Source organism: Stomoxys calcitrans, chromosome 4, assembly GCF_963082655.1.
Source record: "Stomoxys calcitrans chromosome 4, idStoCalc2.1, whole genome shotgun sequence".
NCBI classification, from domain to species: domain Eukaryota; kingdom Metazoa; phylum Arthropoda; class Insecta; order Diptera; family Muscidae; genus Stomoxys; species Stomoxys calcitrans.
In genome coordinates, this window is record NC_081555.1 from 107,566,883 (window position 1) to 107,588,165 (window position 21,283).

The following is a 21,283-nucleotide window of genomic DNA, read 5'->3' on the forward strand; positions in this document are numbered from 1 at the left end:
ATAATAACACACACTTGCTCAACTTTTATAAGTTCTTTGCTATGCTATACTTTGAATAGAAATCATTGAATATGATCTTGTGCAGGATCATATTCCTGATGAAGTTGCATGGGGTATCAGAAATCATGATCCATCAAGCCAGTCAAAGTGTTTTGAATAATAACACACACTTGCTCAACTTTTATAAGTTCTTTGCGATGCTATACTTTGAATAGAAAGCATTGAATATGAGCTCGTGCTAGAAGATGTTCGAAAAATCACGAAAAGGTTTTAAAGATCAAAATAAAAGAGCCCAAAAAGATATCTGTTAAATTTATTAGTATTGTAAACTAAAGTCTATTTAAGTATTTATGAAAAATGTCACGCGGATAGTCTCATTCGTTCGAACGCTATCGTGATTTCGGCTATCAGTTGAACGGATGGATGAATATGGGTGTACTGACTTAACCCATTAACGGCGAATGGGTAGAAAAATACCTAAGAATAGAACTGTCTTAGAAAAATTCTAGCTCAAGCTAGGAAAGAGGTTACCTTATAAGATTTAACTTGAAGTAAAGTAAACAAATGGAACTAGTCAAAAAAATTGTCCCCTTATAGAAGGTCATATTTTGGGGGGAAATTTGGCTTGTCAAGAGTCGGCAATTTTTTAAAGCTAAAAAAATTAAACAAAATTTTTTCTCAAAAATCTTAAGAGTGAGATTTCTGGAAACTTTTTTAGAGTCTTCTTCCATTTAATGGTTTTTATATAAAAAATAGTCTATACCATTTTCGAACTTTTTATTTTAAATTTAAACAAGTAAAAGCGTACTAAGTTCGGCCTGGCCGAATCTTATATACCCTCCACCATGGATCGCATTTGCCGAGTTCTTGTCCCGCTACCTCGCTTTAAGCAGACAAAGGATGAAAGAAAATAATTGCTATGCTATTGGAGCTATATCAAGTTACCATAATTGAATAAAACTTGGAGACCATAGTAGAAGTCTCTGTGTAAAAAAATTCAGCCAAAACGCATAAAATTGCGCTCTGTAGGGGCACAAGAATTAAAATAGGGAGATCGGTTTATATGGGATACTGTATTAGGCTATATACCGATTCAGACCAAATCAGGACAAGTAAGTTGGAAGTCATGGGAGAATCCCTTGTAAAAAATTTCATCCAAATCAGATAATAATTGCCCCCACTAGAGGCTTAAGAAGTCAAGATCCCAAAACGGTTTTAATGGCAGCTATATCAGGTTATGGACCGATTTGAATCATATTTGGCACAGTTGTTGGAAGCTATAACAAAACGCATCATTCTAAATTTCAGCTAAATCGGATAAGAATAGTGCCCTCAACTGGCTCAAGAAGTCAAGATTCAAGATCGGGTTATATGACAGGTTATGGATCGATTTTGATGTGTTGGAAATCATGATACGAGGGTTGCCTTTTATATTTCGGGATTCGAGAAAACAAAAACAAACATTAATCATCGAAAATCGTTTTATTGTTTTTCAAAATATTCCCCATTAAGATCTATACAATTTAGCATGCGTTTGAACTAATTATCGAAGCATTTTTGCCACTCTGTTTAAATTATCTCCAGAACATACATTCTGAACGCATCAACCGTTTCTTCAGGTGTAGTAAAACGTTGACCTCTCAGTTTATTTTTTAGGTACGGGAATAAAAAGAAGTCATTCAGTGCCAATTCAGGACTATACTGCGGATGACTCATCAAATCGATGTTTTGGGTGCTCCAAAATGCAGTTGTTTCGTATTTTTGGAGCCTTTCTTTTGGCTAATCGATAGGAGCCTTTTTTTTAAATGGCAGCTATATCAAAACATGGACCTATAATATGGCCCATTTACAATCCCAACCGACCTACACTAATAAGAAGTATTTTTGCAAAATTTCAAGCGGCTGGCTGTACTTCTTAGAAAATTAGTGTGCTTTCGACAGACAGACGGACGGACATGGCTAGATCGACTTAAAATGTCGTAACGATCAAGAATGTATATATTGGGTTGCCCAAAAAGTAATTGCGGATTTTTCATATAGTCGGCGTTGAAAAATTTTTTCACAGCTTGTGACTCTATAATTGCATTCTTTCTTCTGTCAATTATCAGCTTAGCTTTAGAAAAAAAGTGTAAAAAAAGTATATTTGATTAAAGTTCATTCTAAGTTTTATTAAAAATGCATTTACTTTCTTTTAAAAAATCCGCAATTACTTTTTGGGCAACCCAATACTTTATAGGGCCTTAGAAGAATATTTCGAGGAGTTACAAACAGAATGAATTTATATATTTCTTACTTTCTTTTAAAAAATCCGCAATTACTTTTTGGGCAACCCAATACTTTTTAGGGCCTTAGAAGAATATTTCGAGGAGTTACAAACAGAATGAATTTATATACCCCCATCCTATGGTGAAGAGTATAAAATTTTTTTGCGCTGAGTCGAGAAATCTTTCCGGCGTCGGAGTCAAAAGACCCAGCAATCCCCCATTAGTTTAAGCATACGGTATTCTATTAGAATTTCTGGAAAACAATACACCCATGGAAAAAATCAAGCACGGCGTTGACAAAGTGGCCACATTCGTTCATAAAAGTGAATCAACACACAGATGCTATTAGATCAACAACAAATATTTATAAACTAACAACAGTTATGTTGAACAAAACGTCCACATACGTTCACATTCTGACAACCTCTAGTGCACAGTTTATTTAAAGATTACAAACTGATTTTATGTGCCGTTGAGTATCGAACCTGTGTTCTACCAATCTCATTGTGTGTTTACAAAAGCCTTACCACATTGCACCACGGTCGGCTATACACATACAAGGTTTTAAGAGTCATTATACCCTCCATCATAGGATGGGGGTATACTAACTTCGTCATTCTGTTTGTAACACCTTGAAATATACGTCCGAGACCCCATAAAGTATATATATTCTTGATCGTCATGACATTTTAAGTCGATCTAGCCATGTCCGTCCGTCTGTCTGTTGAAAGCTCGCTAACTTTCGAAGGAGTAAAGCTAGCCGCTTGAAATTTTGCACAAATACTTTTTATTAATGTAGGTCGGTTGGCATTGTAAATGGGCCAAATCGATCCATGTTTTTATATAGCTGCCATATAAACCGATATAGGGTCTTGACTTATTGAGCCTCTAGAGGGCGCAATTCATGTCCGATTTGACCAAAATGTTGCACGTAGTGTTTTGGTATCACTTCAAACAACTGCGCTAAGTATGGTTCAAATCGGTCCATGTTTTTTTATAGCAGCCATATAAACCGATCTTGGGTTTAGACTTCTTGAGCCTCTAGAGGGCACATAACTTGATATAGCTGCCATATAAACCGATCTGGGATCTTGATTTCTTGAGCCTCTTCTCATGACCTTCAACATGCGTGTCTAATATGGTCTGAATCGATCAATAGCTTGATACAGCTCCCATATAAACCTATTTCCCGATTTTGCTTCTTGAGCCCCTACAAGGCGCAATTCTTATCCGAATGAACTGAAATATTACACAATGACTTCTACAATGTTCAGCATTCATTTATGGTCCAAATCGGACTATAACCTGATATAGTTCCAATAGCACAACAATTCTTATTCAATATTCTTTGTTTGCCTACGGAGAGATACTGCGCATAGAACTCGACAAATGCGATCCATGGTGGAGGGTATATGAGATTCGGCTCGGCCGAACTTAGCACGCTCTTACTTGTTCAAACTTAGGCTTGGTATTCATACACATTTCGACGGGATGATATGCACAACGGTTATTGCATTCACGCTTGTTGACAATATTTCCAACAACGCTCGCATATGCTAATGACAACGTTGGCGCATGATTTTGGAACATATTTTTTCTATCTGTGTATTAGTCCTGAAATTTCAGAGACTTATTTTATTTTAAAAATTTATTATTTATTAATAGGTATTTTAAAAAATTACCTATTACCAATTTAAGAGGACTCAATAACAATACATAAATAATGAAAATGAAGAAAAAACCTCTATTAAACGTGCTTTCGATTCTTTCGTGCTAAACTCGTTACCGAGCGAACCCGATAATCGAGGTTCAACTGTAAACCATGTATTTTTTTATATACAAATACAACATATTCGGGATAATTACATGTTAATATAAAACAGTAAACCACCGTAGCGCAGAGGCTAGCATGTCCGCCTATGACGCTGAACGCCTGGGTTCGAATCCTAGCGAAATCATCAGAAAAAATTTTCAGCGGGGGTATCCCTCCTAATGCTGGCAATATTTTTGAGGTACTAAGCCACGTAAAACTTCTCCCCAAAGAGGTGTCGCAATGCGGCACGACGTTCGGACCCGACTGTAAAAAGGAGGCCCCTTATCATTGAGCTTAAAACTTGGATCGGACTGCACTCATTGATATGTGAGAAGTTTGCCCCTGTTCCTTAGTAGAATGTTCATGGGCAAAATTTTTTGTATAACAGTTTCCACATATTAACTGCTATAAAATGTTAACGTCTAATGTGATTCTCTTTCGGATGCATTTAAAAAACAAACTTGTGGCTCATCAGTATGACCTTGGAAGGCTGCTGGATTTTTATTATAATAGGTCAAACGAATTTTTCCAAGGAAGATTGTGCTCCTAAACAAGCTTTTGTTGTAAAAAGGCGAAAAATATGAAATTAATTGTTCTTATTTAATGCATATGAAAATAACTTGACTGAGCAGCCTGGTTTGAACAACACTAAATAGAGAAAACATACCATATTTTCATGCATAACAATACAACAGTTTGCGAATAATGAAATATTCATCAATAACACCTTCAAATAGTTGTACAAGTATTAGAAAATGATTCCAGATCTATGTGCTTAAAGGACGATGTGTTTCAAAATCCATTTACAGATCCAATATAAATCGGATTGACATGTTTTGCAGCGGACATCTGAAGTCTCTCCTATATTTCGACGGTTATTGGCCCATAATATCACAATGCCTATTCTCTCTTCCGTTTTTTTTTCAACCCTTTCCAAAACATTGGTTGAATTTTTTCATGTTGTTTGTCTATGTTGTTTGTTTTTGTATGTGCCTTTTCATATTTTCAGCATTCATAACAGCTTCTTTTTTTCTGGCCAAAACAAAATTCAAATTTCAATTCCACTAATTCCCATTATTCCCAACCTCAACTCTCAACTCACATATGTAACACACAATTGGCTGATTACAATGAACTCTTCTGTGTTTTTGTAGGGTTCCGGTATGCCACAGCCACATGGCTCGCCATCGCAACATGGTTACCAACAGCCGGGCATGCCAGTCGGTGTACCATTTGGGGCTGGTTGGGTAGCACCCACACAGCATCCCCATCAGCAGCAACAACAACAACAGCAACAACACCACTCACCACAACATTCGAATTTACACTACCAATCATTGCCATCACATCAGCATGTGCATCAGCAAGCGCCCTATCCAACTACTAACTCTGCTCCCTATCCCACTAATAATGCAACACCATATCCTACTAATAATACGGCTCCCTATCCCACGGCAGGACAATATGCCCAAGCCACACCCTATCCACCGCAAGGTAATCAATCAGCACCCTATCCCGGCTCCTCATATCCCCATAACCCCCATCAGGCACCTTATCCAACATCGACGGGCTCACCATCTCATTATCACAATCCCCACTATGGTCAACCGGCTGTCAGTCATCCCTCGGCCTATAATCCCAATCATGGTTATACACCTGTCAGAACTTCGGTAGGCCTAGAGTCGCCGGCTGGCAATATACAGCATTGTTTTGAGGAATTGGCCCAAAGGCAGGGTCATCCCATACAACATCATAGCGTTGTACGCAGAGAGGTTAGTGTCTTCCCTGGCTAAGTATTTCAAGGGTATTTTGGGTATTTTTTTTTTTCTTCAATCTGGTGTTTTCTTCGTTTTATTCCACTTTGGCACCAAAAAGAATATTGGATTTTCTGAATTTGTTAACGATGTTAATGAGGAGGTTGATGTTGATGATAAGGAAGATATTTATGATGAAATTAATGAAACATTTGATTCGGAAAACACTTTAGATGATGTGAATTCTTTAGAAACTTTTTATGCGGTTCAAAAACAGCAGCATGTATGTACTTTGCGTCTTTTTTTATGTGTATATAAAAAATTCCCCCCTTCAGTACTGGAACTTTTGAATTATGAGTGTAAGCTTCTAAATGTATTTATGGCTAGCAAAAATTATTTTTTTGTTGGTTTTGTTGTTGTTTTATTTCTAATTGTGTTTGTTTGTATGATTGCATGTAGTGTAAATTCCCTCTTCCCTTGCGTGCAATTAAAACGATATTAGTCATATTTTTTTATAATTTTATTTATGAGTCGGATATGTTTAATCGTAGAACAAACAACTGTTATCGTTTCTTGTATTATAAAAAAACACCGAAAAATTAAAAAAAAAAACAATTTATAGTCCGATTTAGATCATAAATGAATTGAATGCTGAATATTGTAGAAGTCTTTGTGTAATATTTCAGTCCATTCGCATAAGAATTGCGAAGTAAAATCAGGAGGTCGGTTTATATGGGAGCTGTATAAAGCTATAGATCGATTCAGAACATATTGCACACGTATGTTGAAGGGCGGGGGAGAAGTCATTGTACAAAATTTCTACCAAAATCTGATGAGAATTGCGCTTTCTAGTGGCTCAAGAAGTCTAGATCCCAGATCGGTTTATTTGGCAGCTGAATTAGCACAGTTGTAGGAAGACATAACAAAGCACCTCATGCAAAATTTCAGCCAAATCGCATGAGAATTGCGCCCTCTAAACGCTAAAGAAGAAGTTACGACCAATGATCGGTTTATATGGCAGATATATCAGGCTTTGAACCGATTTAAACCATACTGACCAACTCGAAAGCCTAGAGTACCATATCAGACTGTTGGCTTCGAGAAAATAACCTCTCGAAAAAAAAGGACGTGAATTTTGGACCCAACATGGCAATGAGTCTTTTACTGACCAACTCGAATGTCTAGAGTGTTGGCTTCGAGAAAAATAACCTCCCGAAATAAAGGACGTGAATTTTGGATCCAACATGTTTTTCCCCAAAATCTATTCAAAAGAGTGAAGGGCAAATCATCGGCCATCCCGACTCTCATTGAAGACGACCAGACATTCACTGACTCGGTTGATAAGGTTAATCTGCTGGTTTTTCCCTGCCCGAAAGCCGAATGGGTCATTTACTGACCAACTCGAATGCCTAGAGTACTACATCAGGGTGTTAGCTTCGAGAAAAATAACCTCCCGAAATAAAGGATGTGAATTTTGGTCCCAACATGGGTTTTGCCCCAAATCTATGCAAAAGAGTGAAGGTCAAATCATCGGCTATCCCGGCTCTCATTAAAGACAAGTCTTTTACTGACCAACTCGAATGCCTAGAGTACTATATCAGAGTGTTAGCTTCGAGAAAAATAACCTCCCGAAATAAAGGACGTGAATTATGGCCCAAACATGGCAATGAGTTTTTTACTGACCAACTCGAATGCTTAGAGTACCATATCAGGGTATTGGCTTCGAGAAAAATAACCGCCCGAAATAAAGAACGTGAATTTTGACCGCAATATGGTTTTTTCCCCAAATCAATGCAAAATAGTGCAGGGTAAATCATCGGCTATCCCGACTCTCATTAAAGACGACCAGATATTCACAGACCCGGTTAATAAGGTTAATCTGCTGGTTTTTCCCTGCCCGAAAGTCGAATGAGTCTTTTACTGACCAACTCGAATGCCCAGAGTACCATGTCAAGGTGTTATCTTCGAGAAAAATAAACTCCTGAAATAAAGGACGTGAATTTTGGCTCCAACATGGTAATGAGTTTTTTACTGACCAACTCGACCAACCATATCAGGCTGTTGGCTTCGAGAAAAATAACCGCCCGAAATAAGGAACGGGAGTTTTGGCCTCAACATGGTTTTTGACCCAAATCTATGCAAAAGAGTGAAGGGCAAATCATCAGCTTTCCCGACTCTCATTAAAGACAACCAGATATTCACTGACGCGGTTGATAAGGCCAATCTCTAGCTGATATGTTTGGGGGCAATTCTTCCATGCTGGAAAGCGATCAACCACTCCCCGTTATTGAAGACGTACCTAGTTCCCTGCTTCAGATATATTTTCCAACACATGGAGTCAAAAGGGTTCTTGCAGAATTCGACGTAAATAAATCCTCGGGCCCAGATGGCATATCGTCATTTGTTTTATGCAAATGTTCTTCAACGCTCGCTCCTCCTTTACGCAATCTTTGCAATCTTTGTTTATCGTGCGGCTGCGAACGTGCAGCCTATCCTCAAAAAGTGGAAGGCAACCGACCCTGCGAATTACCGACCAATAGCGTTACGCTCCGCGCTTTTCAAGGTTATGGAGAGCATTGTTAATTACCATCTTGTGAGATAAATAGAGTCCAATGGTCTTCTTAGCGACCGACAATATGGGGTCCACAGAAATCACCGGCGCTGTTTAACCTCTACCTATACTCCATGGCACCCCCTCCAGACGGCATAGGGGTCGTTTAATATTCCGACGATTGTACCAAATCTTCAGCCGCATTGTTCACTACAAATACGCGTGAGGTGAATACCAAGGTGAGATGAATTCCCGTTATTGACGACGTAGCTAATTCCATGCCTTAGATATATCTTCGAACAAGTGGAGATAAAGAGGTTTTTGCAGATCTCGACAGGCCCAGATGCCATATCGTCACTTGTTTTATGCAAGGTTGCTCGGTCGTCCTCTATGCAATCTTTGACTGCGATGGTCGATGAATGATTCCGACCACCAAGTGTCCCTTTCTCTCTTTCCCATTCTCCCCATATGCCACAGCAATTTGCAATAAAGTCAAAAGTAGAAACAAGGTCCTCAAGTCACTTGCCGGCATCACTTGGGGAGCTGACAAAGAAACCTTGTTGACAAAGCAATTAGCCGGTCTGTGGCAATTTATGCAGCACCAGTGTGATCTCGTCAGCTCTGTGACACGCAGTGGATTAATATTCAGATCTGCCTCAATTCTCATGGCGACCACCTCCATCCCGAGAAAAAGAACTTATCATTGCGAAGACATAACTACATCGCAGAGACCATCCAAATCATCATCTTGTGGATAGGTATCCACCTCCTAGAAGCCTTAAGGTAGATCTACATGGTCTAGAGCGTGAGGTTCAGCGCTAAGAGAGAGAACCTCTATGTCAAGCGGCATCTCATGCGGGTCTAGACAACTTTCATGCAGACACGGTAGCAGATGCTGTAAATAGCTATCAGGCAAATGTGGTCCTTGGAGAACGACCTCCTCCCAATGTACCTGAAGAAATTGACCTCCTCCGACAAATCAGAGTAGTTTTGGCTCAATTCCTACAGAGCAAGGATTAATGCAGATATGCAAGATGTATGTCCCGATTGCGACCAGGAACCACACGACACACTTCACCTGTTTAACTGCCCAGCCAGACCCACTCTACTCACGAGTCAGATCCCTCTGGACGCACCCCATCTTAATCGCAGAGTTCCTGGATCTGGACACTCAACAGAATCAAGCAGACGAATAACAGAACATAACAAAGTGGTACAAAACAAGGCTGTAGAAGCTGATGAGTTACCAGCTTAACCTCTTAAAACCGGATGTTACATGCTTATGACGCATTTGAATCAGCTCATCGACGAATTTAGGTAAAAAAATTCATACCCGATGATTGTAATTTCCACATACTGTAGCTCGCACACAAAAATGAGACACTATGTGCCAAATACAGAAGAATGAGTGTCCTGCCTTTTGCTTACAAAGTGCTTTTGGTCGCACTCTACGGCACATTCAAATCTGTAGCCAAAGAGATAATTGGAACTTATCAATGAGGCTAAAGACCTAGCAAATCCACCATATACCATTCAAACTATGCCATATCCTTGGGAAGACCCAAGAAAGAAATATCGACACATCTTTTTAGCCGATTTTACCTCCTGGAAAAGATTACGCAGAAGAACACATTGATACTCGCCTATGCTGGCGTTATTGATAAGTGGCTTGGTCATCGAGAATAGCAGACTTTGAATAGGTAAAAAGAACGTCAGTCTGGCAATAAATGATTATTAGACAAAGTTGATGGTTTCATCATTTGGTACGCTCTGATTGATTCGGACCCTATTTGGCATATTTGTTGGAAGTCATAACAGAACACCTTGTGCAAAATTTCATTCATATCGAACAAAAATTGCGGCTTCCAGGGGCTCAAGAAGTCAAATCGCGAGATCGGTTTATAGGGGAGCTATATCAGGTAATGGACCGATTCGGACCTTTATCCAAATCGGACGAAAATTGCTGCTTCCAGGGTCCCAAGAAGTCAAATCGGGAGATCAGTTTATATGGGAGCTATATCAGGTTATAGACCGAATCGGACTGTGCTTGACACAGTTATTGAGAGTCATAACTGAACACGATGTGCAAAATTTCAACCAAAATTTCCTGGAAGACGGAAAATTGAGTCTTTCAGGGCCCCAAGAAGTCAAATCGGGAGATCGGTTTGTATGGGAGCTATATCCAAATATAAACCAATGTGGCCCATTTGCAATCCACAACGATTTACATTAATATCAAGTATCTGTGCAAAATTTAAAGTGGCCATCTTTACGCGATCGACCGCTATCGTGATTTCGACACACGGATGGACGGACATGGCTAGTTCGACTCAGAATGTCGCGAGGATCAAGATTATATATACTTTATGAGATCCTAGATCAATATTTTGGTTAATATTGGGTTGCCCAAAAAGTAATTGCAGATTTTTTTAAAGATAGTAAATGCATTTTTAATAAAACTTAGAATGAACTTTAATCAAATATACATTTTTTACACTTTTTTTCTAAAGCAAGCTAAAAGTAACAGCTGATAACTGACAGAAGAAAGAATGCAATTACAGAATCACAAGCTGTGAAAAAATTTGTCAACGCCGACTATATGAAAAATCCGCAATTACTTTTTGGGCAGAGGCTCTTCAGGAACATAGCCACCTCTTGCCTTACAATTTTTTTCCTATATAAGAAACACTGATACTAGGGTTGATAAATTTTTTGTTTGTATCTCTTTCGAGACGAGCTCAATGTGATGGATTCAAGGGCCGTGCGTTGGTATGTTGTATTTGATTCGTATTAATAGCGAAAACGCATCTATGATACAAATACCACATTAACCAAGCTCGACAACCATGTCTATTAGCTGTACTTTTCCCAATGCATGTATTTTTGTGTAATGACAGACATTCTTTCTGTGACAAATTACACTTCTTCCGTACTACACATGATGTTGTTCATCTGTTGGAAGTTGTATTGATGGCTTCGAACGCAAAGACAACGGCAATGGCTATCGCTGTTGCTCCCTGTTCCCAGGTTCGAATCCTGGCCGGGCTCTGCCGAATTTTTAATTTTTCAAGTTTTTTGCCTCTTAGGGCGAGATCACTAAATTTTACAATTTTTGTTTGGTCCTCTTTCGAGACGAGCTCAATGATCGGAGATGCAAATGGAAAAGGAAAGCCAAAGATAGCAACACACACCAATCACTATGGGTTGAAAAAAAGTCGTTTACCAAAGACGAAACGCGTCCCATAGTGGTTGGTGTGTGTTGTTATCTTTGGCTTTCCTTTTCCATTTGCATCTCCGACATTGAGCTCGTCTCGAAAGAGAAACAAACAAAAATTGTAAAATTTAATGATTTCGCCCTAAGAGGCAAAAAACTTGAAACATTAAAAATTCGGCAGACCCCGGCCAGCATTCGAACCTGGGCACACGGAGCAACAGCTAGAGCCATTGCCGTTGTCTTAGCGTTCGAAGCCATCAATACAACTTCCAACAGATGAACAAAATCATGTGTAGTACGAAAGAAGTGTAATTTGTCACAGAAAGAATGTCTGTCATTACACAAAAATACATGCATTGGGCAAAAGTACAGCTAATAGACAGGGTTGTCGAGCGTGGTTAATGTGGTAATTGTATCATAGATGCCTTTTCGCTATTAATACGAATCAAATATAACATACCAACGCACGGCCCTTCAAGCCATCACATTGAGCTCGTCTCGAAAGATATACAAACAAAAATTGTAAAATTTAATGATCTCGCCCTAAGAGGCAAAAAAACTTGAAAAGTTGATAAATTCCATAAAAACATTTCTCGTTGTCCGAGCCTTTAAAAGCCAAAAATACATCATTGAAATTTCTGTTACATAAACAATGAAGTTCAAGGATCAGTTGAAATGTTCAGGGAAGAATCTTTACTGTTATTATGCATATGAGTACTGTGCTAGAACCTTAAACATTGCCCCATATTAAATTTTTGTATACCCTTTAAACTTTTTATGCTAAATATGAACAGAAACCATTTGGAACCCCAATAGATTCGTAACCAGTGGTTTTTTTACACTATGCCTAAGCTAATCTACTAATTATCACTTTTACTACGTATTTAAAATTTGGTAATTTCGTATATCTGGTATCAATCCTCCTTAGTTGTATACTCCCATTATAAGACATTTTCCAAAAAACTAAATTGGACTAATTTTTTGATTTTAAATATTTACAGGGTACTCCTACCGTGTTTCCAGCCCAAAATTTTGATCCCGTTAAAGATGCCCATGATTTGCGTAAGGCCATGAAAGGTTTTGGCACTGATGAGGATGCGCTCATCAACATCATCTGCCGTAGAACCAATGAGCAAAGACAAGTAAATGCGAAAATAAAGTAACCATAAAATTCAGCATTGAATTGTTTCTCTCTTTTTTTGTTTCTTTCAAGGAAATCCAACGTCAATATAAAACCCATTTCGGCAAAGATCTTATTGAGGACATACGCTCCGAGACCAGTGGCAATTTCGAAAAGCTTTTGGTTGGTCTTTTGCGTCCCATTGTGGATTATTATTGTCATGAGTTGAATGATGCCATGGCTGGTCTGGGCACTGATGAGGATGTTCTTATTGAAATTCTATGCACTCTATCGAATCAAGAGATTCATACCATTAAAAATCAATATTTGCGATGTAAGATGTTTTTTTTTTTTTTGTTTATGTACTAAAATGTATATCTAATTGTTTTTTTTTTTAACAGTGTATGGTGCCCATTTGGAATCTGAACTAAAATCTGAGACTTCCGGAAATTTCAAACGTTTGCTGGTTTCCCTTTGTGCTGCTGCACGCAACGAAAGTGGTCTGACTGACCCCGCAGCTGCTCAGAGTGATGCTCGGGAATTGCTTAAGGCTGGTGAATTGCGTGTTGGCACCGATGAGAGCATGTTCAATATGATTTTGTGCCAGCGTAATTATCAACAATTGAAATTGGTAAGAAGTTAATAGGGTACATTTTAATAAAATACAAGTACTAGCCTAAAATAGCCCATGCGAACTTTTACAAGGGTTAGACCAATTAAGGGCATATCGGATGAAAGATTTATATGGAAGCTATATCTAAACATGAATGGTTTTTCCAAAATCTGTAGCGACAAGTGAAAATTTTATGTTAGCCGGATAACAAATGCGAACTGCACCTTTTTTATAAGAATCCACGGAGAAAAAGATAGACAGACGGACAAAAACCGGGAAGTAGGTCTATGGCTATTCTCTACTCTTTTTATACCTACCAACATAGGATGGGAGGTATTCAAGTCATTCCGTTTGTAACGCCTACGACCCCATTCGTTGCCTTTAGGGACTAATGCTTAAGACTCAGCCTCCACGTCACTGGAGGCATGCCCACAAATACAGTTCCCCTGGAATGTGTAAGGTAGTTCCTAGTCTCGCAAGCTCGTCTGATCCACCCTGTTCTGTTCATTATATGGTGTACTCCTCATGGATCCCATGGATCCGATTGAGTATTCAACAGTAGGTGGACTTTTGAAACGCAGTCCACCAGACCACAACACCATATAGCATTATAGGTCTGACACCTGCAGTATATACCCAGTGCATGATACGCGTTTTAAACCCCCAACTTTTGCCAATGGCTCTCTTGCAGTTGTTAGGGCAAGAGTTGCCTTTCTTGCCGTTTCCAAAATGTTGGATTTAAAGTTCAATTTCCTGTCCAGCAAAACACGGCTCAGACAATGAGTAGTTCACATCAAGGATAACACAGAGCCCGTAGACGCCACAAGACCAAAGGTAAAGCTCCCCCAAGCTGTGGTGGTAGCATCAAATTCTGTGCATCATATGGTGTGCTCCTCATGAATCCCATGGATCCGACTGAGTATTGAACAGTAGGTGGACTTTTGAAGCGCCGTCCACCAGACCACAACACCATATAGCATTATAGGTCTGACACCTGCAGTATATACATGATACGCGTTTTAAACCCCCAACTTTTGCCAATGGCTTTCTTGCAGTTGTTAGGGCAAGAATTGCCTTGCCCTTTCCAAAATGTTGGATTTAAAGTTCAATTACCGGTCCAGCTAAACACGGCTCAGACAATGAGTAGTTCACATCAAGGATAACACAGAGCCCGTAGACGCCGCAAGACCAAAGGTAAAGCTCCCCCAAGCTGTGGTGGTAGCATCAAATTCTGTTCATCATATGGTGTGCTCCTCATGGATCCCATGGATCCGACTGAGTATTGAACAGTAGGTGGACTTTTGAAGTACCGTCCACCAGACCACAACACCATATAGCATTATAGGTCTGACACCTGCAGTATATACATGATACGCGTTTTAAACCCCAACTTTTGCCAATGGCTTTCTTGCAGTTGTTAGGGCAAGAGTTGCCTTTCTTGCCCTTTCCAAAATGTTGGATTTCAAGTTCAATTTCCTGTCCAGCAAAACACTAAAGTATTTTGCGCTTCAGTAAATTCAACATTCTCTCCTCCCAAGGAGATAGATGCAACTTGTAACTTGTAGCTTCTCCTGAAAAGAATTACTTCTGTCTAGCACGGATTTATGCCTAGACTAGCTTTCTGAAGCATATCTCTAAGATATTGGGAAACTTCCCCTAACCGCAATAGCCACGTCATCTGCATGCGCCACCACTTTTACACCTTTTTCTTCCAGATGCAATAGAATATTGTTAATGGCTATGTTCTTAATTAGAGGAGACAGTACACCTCCTCCAGAAAGTTCTCTGCTGACCCATCTTTTTAGACCTACAGATCCTAAGCCTACTACGGTAGGCATCTTTTAGTAAGTAAGTTATTAATAAACTTTCTTGCGGTAGTGTTGATACCTAGAAACTCCAGCTCATTCATTATTGATATCGCTTTTACATTTTTGAAAGTACTTTTAATGTCAAGATATGCTACCATTGCATATTCCTTGACAGCGTGAAAACCGTGTATCTAGCCGACTAGGTCGTGAAGGGATATTTCAGTGGATTTGCCTTTACTATATGCATGATGCTGCCGAAACAGCCGATGTCGAGGGTTTTTTGCCCTAATAGAACGAAAATCTTTCTCCTTTGTGAGGTAAGGTTTTCCTGTTTTCGGAATGGAAATGATCTTCGTGTCCCTCCATCCCACAAGTATTTATGACATTCTGATACATGCAGAGTATATCTGCCTAAGCTAAGGAACCAGTCTATAAAACACAGCTTGTAATTCACCCAGTGATACATCATCAGGATCTGGCGACTTAAAGAAATCAAAACTTCTTATCGCCCGAAGGAATTTCGGCTCAGACACAATTTCCTTTACATCCTCCGACGAATGCTTACCAGTGACAACCTCTTCTGCCGCCACGTTGTCCATTGGAGCATTTCCCGGGAAATATGTATCAACGAGTAGTTCAAGTGTTTCCTCACTAGACATTGTCCATACATTCTCTGACTTCTGAATATACCCCACCGCAATAGGTCTCGAGGACAGAATCTTCCTTAGCCAAGAGGCCACAGATGTATCCTCCACGGAGCTGCAGAGTTCTACCCAGGATTTGTTCTGAGCCTTTCTCAGCTCGCTCTTATATTTTCTTAGCTCAGTCTTATAGATGTCCCTATTGTGTGGTGCTCTCGGGGCTTTTGCTCTGTCGAAGAGTTTTCTGCAGTCCTTCCTTAGACCAACCAGCTATGGGGCCACTATGGCGGTCACTGTTTGCCCCTTGGCTTGGCACTAGGACATGCTGACACTAACGAGTCATTCAGGACCGTCGTGATCCTCTTGACCATAATGTCTATATCCTCCGCAGTTTCCACTTTCTTTTAAGGTCTAGAAGATAGACTTGCAGAATTTGTATCGAAATTTATCTCCAAGGCTGAATCTAATATAACTATGATAAGAGTAGCTGTGGTCATACAACACTTCCCAGTAGCATATTCTTGCGTTGAAATCTTCCGATACAAAAATTATATCTAGTTGTTGTTGTAGCCACATGTCTATATGAGGAGGTGGCGATCCTCATCTAGCTCCTATTGGTGAGCAAGCTCGTTCCGGTCCAAAGGACCAACCGCCGCGGGAACATCATGGCCATTGGTTTTTTAAAGGCGCCAACAACTCGCCTAGTCATATCGAGCATCATAGGTACTCAGTATTTATGCAAGAGCTGGCGCCACCCGGCCTTTCACTGAGACTCTCCGCTCCATGCCGCTGACTGTCCGCGACTGCAATTGCAGCTATTCCTTATGGAGCATTTTACTATCCGCAACCTGTGTACGAGCCTGGAATCTCGCAGCTAAGATTCTCGTCATGAACACCACACAGTTCGGAGCTCAAATGTCCAGCCTGTGTAGTGCTCATAGTTATCCCAATTAAAATCCAGGAATTCATAGTCCACGATCCATTCTTCCACACACCCATGGCTCCTGTATAAGAGCAACGTCAAAACCTTCTGCCATCAGAAGGACCTTTTGAGTCGCGGGACGGCTTTACAATGGTCAGGATTCAGAATTTCCACCACTGTTGAATGAGCCTTGTCTTCTGAGTCCACCAGGTGCTCATGCTCAAGATTCCTTCGATCTAGTCATTATGAGTTTCCTTGCGCATCCAGGAGCAGTGGAACCGCTCTTCCTCAGAACACAGGACACTTGTGGTGTGGACGATTCCTCCTTAGCTGCTGCTGTCGACTCACCCACACAGGGATTGTCGGGTCCCGTTTCGACGCCCTCCTCTCCTATTCCGATCGTAACAAGAGGACTTTCAGTCGCCTGCAATTCTGCAGACTTTAAGGGATGTGGTGATAGTTCCTTGTCTTCTGAGTCCACCAGGTGCTCATGCTGAAGATTCCTTCGATCGTGTCATTATGAGTTTCCTTGCGCATCCAGGAGCAGTGGAACCACTCTTCCTCAAAACACAGGACACTTGTGGTGTGGACGATTCCTCCTTAGCTGCTGCTGTCGACTCACCCACACAAGGATTGTCTGGTCCCATTTCGACGCCCTCCTCTCCTATTCCGATCGCAACAACAGGACTTTCAGTCTCCTGCAATCCTCCAGACTTTAAGGGATGTGGTGATAGTTCCTCAGACAAGTGCTCAGCAACAACTGCTGATTCATCTCCTGATTCTCCAACCTCACCGCTTCTATAGACCTTCTGCTTCAATTTGTTGACTCCGTAAGACACATTAGACTTGTAGAGTTCTATGAGACAGCCTTTGGTACGAATACTCCGGTCGCCATCAGCCTCATCCATTCTTCCAGTCGGTGGTTGAAAGATTGGGATTACAGTCCCCTTAGTCTCCCAAGTATGGATTCAGGATCTGAGGGAATCCTTGGTATCCAAGTGTGTGCCATTGGCCAGTGCTGCACCTGGCCAGATCTCGCCAATCTTTTTTAGGGCGCAACAATACATCTCAATTGAGCGTTGATCCCCGAAGGCAGACTGGAGGAGGCACTGGTAATTCCGTAAGTACATCGGAGTATACAGACTACAGTCCATTGACTATTCCACTTCATCACATCTCAATTGAGCGTTGATCCCCGAAGGCAGACTGGAGGAGGCACAGCTAATTCCGCAAGTACATCGGAGTATACAGATGACAGTCCATTGACTATTCCACTTCAATTGTTTCTAAGTATGCAACCCTGTTGTTTTCCCTTGTCGACAACTACCATCACCACGACAGTCCTCAGCGACACTACTATTGTTCGCCTTAGCTCTTTTGGGCATGGAATGCCCCCAGCTGAGCGCAGCCGTTTGGCTGACTGCGGTGCCATTTCCGAATTTAGCCGTATAGCCTTTGGTATGGGCCGTTCAGCGAATCTCCGAACCCAATTAAGGGAGTCTCTCTCCTTATCAGTAAGTCTTAGAATCATTCGCACTAAGCCTTTCGATAAACCTGAGGGTGATGCGTCTCTTATTATTCCAACCAAGTTGATTGACACCATATTCGGATGTATGATTTGCGTTTTTGGGTGACTATAAGAATACAAATAAAATTTCGCTTAAATCGACGCAAAGCTTCGGATAGAGGGTTAAGAACCAGTGTGTTAAACAAACTCACGTACTGGCGTAATTGCGCTCAGGCTGGAGAAGCTAGGCACGATCAAGGAGGACGGATACGGCCACAGTTCCATACTGGATACTGTAGATGTGAAAGATAGACCGAGGAAAGTGTCAGGTTACCTGGAGACTGATTGGAGATAAAACACTTTCAGAATACTGGAAGAAGAATATTCTGCTTGACTAAGAGACTTCGTTATTCATTGGTTGCTCCTCGATGGAGTCAGTTATGGGATTACGTTAGGTTGAAGAGAGGGTGCAAATATTAATCCGCCCCATGCCTCTATGGACATACACCTAAGCCAGTAGTGGGCTTGTTGGACGCTCTAAAAACTAACCTCGAAAAAGAAAACTTTAAGTTAGAAATTCCGTGCTACTTAAAAAAACCTTAATTGTTTTCATACCACTCTCCTAAGTTGGCTCATGTCTGGTATTATGTCACCACCTAAGTATCGGTGTCTATTAGCCGCTCAATAACATAAGAAATGGTCCAACGTCTTATCATTTTCCCCGCATGCCCTACACATGCTATCACTTGCCGCACCGATTTTGCTTAAGTGAGCTCGTAGTGCTATGTGTCCGGCTATGACACCAGAAGCTGTAATGACCTCCTTCTTACATCCTTTGAGTAAAAGCCTCGTCCTCTCACGACCCGGATCACCCAATAGGATTTTCGACGTCCTACCATTTCGAGGACACCGTAGCGCAGAGGTTAGCATGTCCGCCTATGACGCTGAACACCTGGCTTCGAATCCTGGCGAAACCATCAAAAAAATTTCCAGCGGTGGTTTTCTCCTCCTAATGCTGGCAACATTTGTGAGGTACTATGCCATGTAAAACTTCTCTCTAAAGAGGTGTCGCACTGCATCACACCGTTCGGATTCGGCTATAAAAAGGAGGGCCCTTATCATTGAGCTTAAAATTGAATCGGACTGCACTCATTGATATGTGAGAAGTTTGTCCCTGTTCGTTAGTGGAATGTTCATGGGCAAACTTTGCATTTGTACCGACTGTTTCGCTGTTTGTCGCCCACGCCCATAAATCGTACTGCGTCGACCCGAAAGGCTTCGGCTTAACCAAGTTTATCAACGGCAGTTCTCAGACCGGCAAATCATCTGCCCTTTCATTCCCCCTTACTGCGTTATGGCCCGGCACCCAAACGATGCGGATTTTCCTATCCTCAGAGAATGCGTTAATCTCCTTCAGACACTGTAAGACTGTTCGTGGCCTTACCATCCTGGTTCTTATTGCCCTTATGACCATTTTACTGTCGGTAAAGATGTTCACACTCGTCGTCCTCGCGTTAGCATTCCGTGATCGCCCGGATCTCCGCCTGCAGGACCGTATTATGATCAGGCAGTCTATAACAGATGTCAGTCCCTGGGTTCTCAATGTAAACCTCCAGGACCACTCTGTCCTCTAGCTTTGATCCATCCTTGTAACATGATCTTCCAGATGGCAATACTAGGGTTCCGTCAATCAAAGACGGTGTCGCTGGCAGCAATGCCTCTCACTCGACCACAAGTGCCGTCTAAGGTATCCGATGGGAAACCTCATCCCTTCCTTCCAGGTTTCTTATCGTCGCTTCGATTCCGCGATGGTATGAGCTGCTCCCATTCTCAATCCATTCTCTCATACTGCAGTGGCTGCCTTACATTTAATCTGTATGTCAATGGGTCAAATATCTAGAATAGTCTCCAGTGTCCCGGTGGTAGCGGTCTTCATCGCTCCGCCGATGCAAAACAACATGTTCTCTGAACTCTTTCTCCATAGCAGTCCACCAAACAAGTATGGACAAAAAGTGCAACATTAGGACCATACATGGGATCTCATGTAGGGAATGACGATGTTAATATGCCCCAATCCTACGGTGGAGGGTTTTAGCAAACTCAACGTGTGAACTTAACAACTTAAAGTTTTTTTTTACAAATCCTTAAACTTGAATTTCTTTTTTCAGATCTTCCATGAATATGAGCATATGACTGGACACTCACTGGAAAAGGCCATTAAGAAGGAATTTTCTGGAGACATCATGGAGGGACTCATTGCAATTTGTCGTTGTGTTAACAACAAGGCAGAATATTTTGCTTCTCGTCTACACAAAAGTATGGCTGGTATTGGAACCAATGACAAGCAGTTGATACGAGTTATCATTACCAGATGCGAGGTAAATGGGTTTTGAGAAATAACTAAAAATTTTCTTATGAAATAAATTTTTTTTTTTGAATTTTTCAGATCGACATGGGTGACATTAAGGTTGCCTATGAACGCATGTATGGCAAGAGTTTGAAGAGCTGGATTAAGGGTGACACATCGGGGCACTACAAGCATGCCTTGTATGCATTGGTGGGAGAGCAGCGTTCGAATTCTTAAACACTAAGCAGAACTTCTTAAACTATGAAGAAGAAGAAGGGAGGGAACTTTTCTACAACTATAACTGCAATTATAATTAATTCGAATATTTTCTATTTTTAAAAAATTTAACAAACCCTTTTTGAGTATTAGACAAAACCAATCATATTTGCTACTATGTTTTACAAACAAAAAATATTTAAGAAAAAATTAAATTCGGATTTGAAAAAATTATCAAGAAATTTAAAAAAAATCAAAACTGACCACAAACACATTGCTATGCAATAACACAACACAAGTTTCCTGTTCAAACCTTGAGGTTATGCCAGGAAAACCAAGAACAAACTACAAAAAATGCATTTAATGTAATTTTACCATTTAAAACCCCATGAATACAAAGAAATCTCTGACAGTGACTTTTTTCGCTAAATATTTAATTGAAAATAAAATGCAAAAATATAAAACAACTACAGTTTAAAACTGTTATAAAAGTGCTTTTCTGACTTTTTTGTT

At 40.6% G+C, this 21,283-nt stretch overlaps 1 protein-coding gene across 4 annotated transcripts in view; it reads left to right on the forward strand.

Annotated features, from left to right (window-relative positions):
* Positions 1–21,264, forward strand: part of LOC106081314 (annexin B11) — a 48,600-nt gene extending 27,336 nt beyond the window's left edge. For 2 of the 4 annotated variants that reach the window (XM_059367469.1, XM_059367471.1), the window contains exons 3-9: positions 5,232–5,849; positions 5,953–6,114; positions 12,598–12,738; positions 12,810–13,050; positions 13,118–13,347; positions 20,376–20,585; positions 20,654–21,264. In XM_059367469.1, coding sequence (XP_059223452.1) covers positions 5,232–5,849; positions 5,953–6,114; positions 12,598–12,738; positions 12,810–13,050; positions 13,118–13,347; positions 20,376–20,585; positions 20,654–20,791 — 1,740 coding nt within the window. In that variant the 3' untranslated portion in view covers positions 20,792–21,264. The remainder of the gene's footprint in view (positions 1–5,231; positions 5,850–5,952; positions 6,115–12,597; positions 12,739–12,809; positions 13,051–13,117; positions 13,348–20,375; positions 20,586–20,653) is intronic. The other 2 variants (XM_059367470.1, XM_059367472.1) reach the window with 2 other exon arrangements.
* The last annotated feature ends 19 nt before the right edge of the window (positions 21,265–21,283 follow it).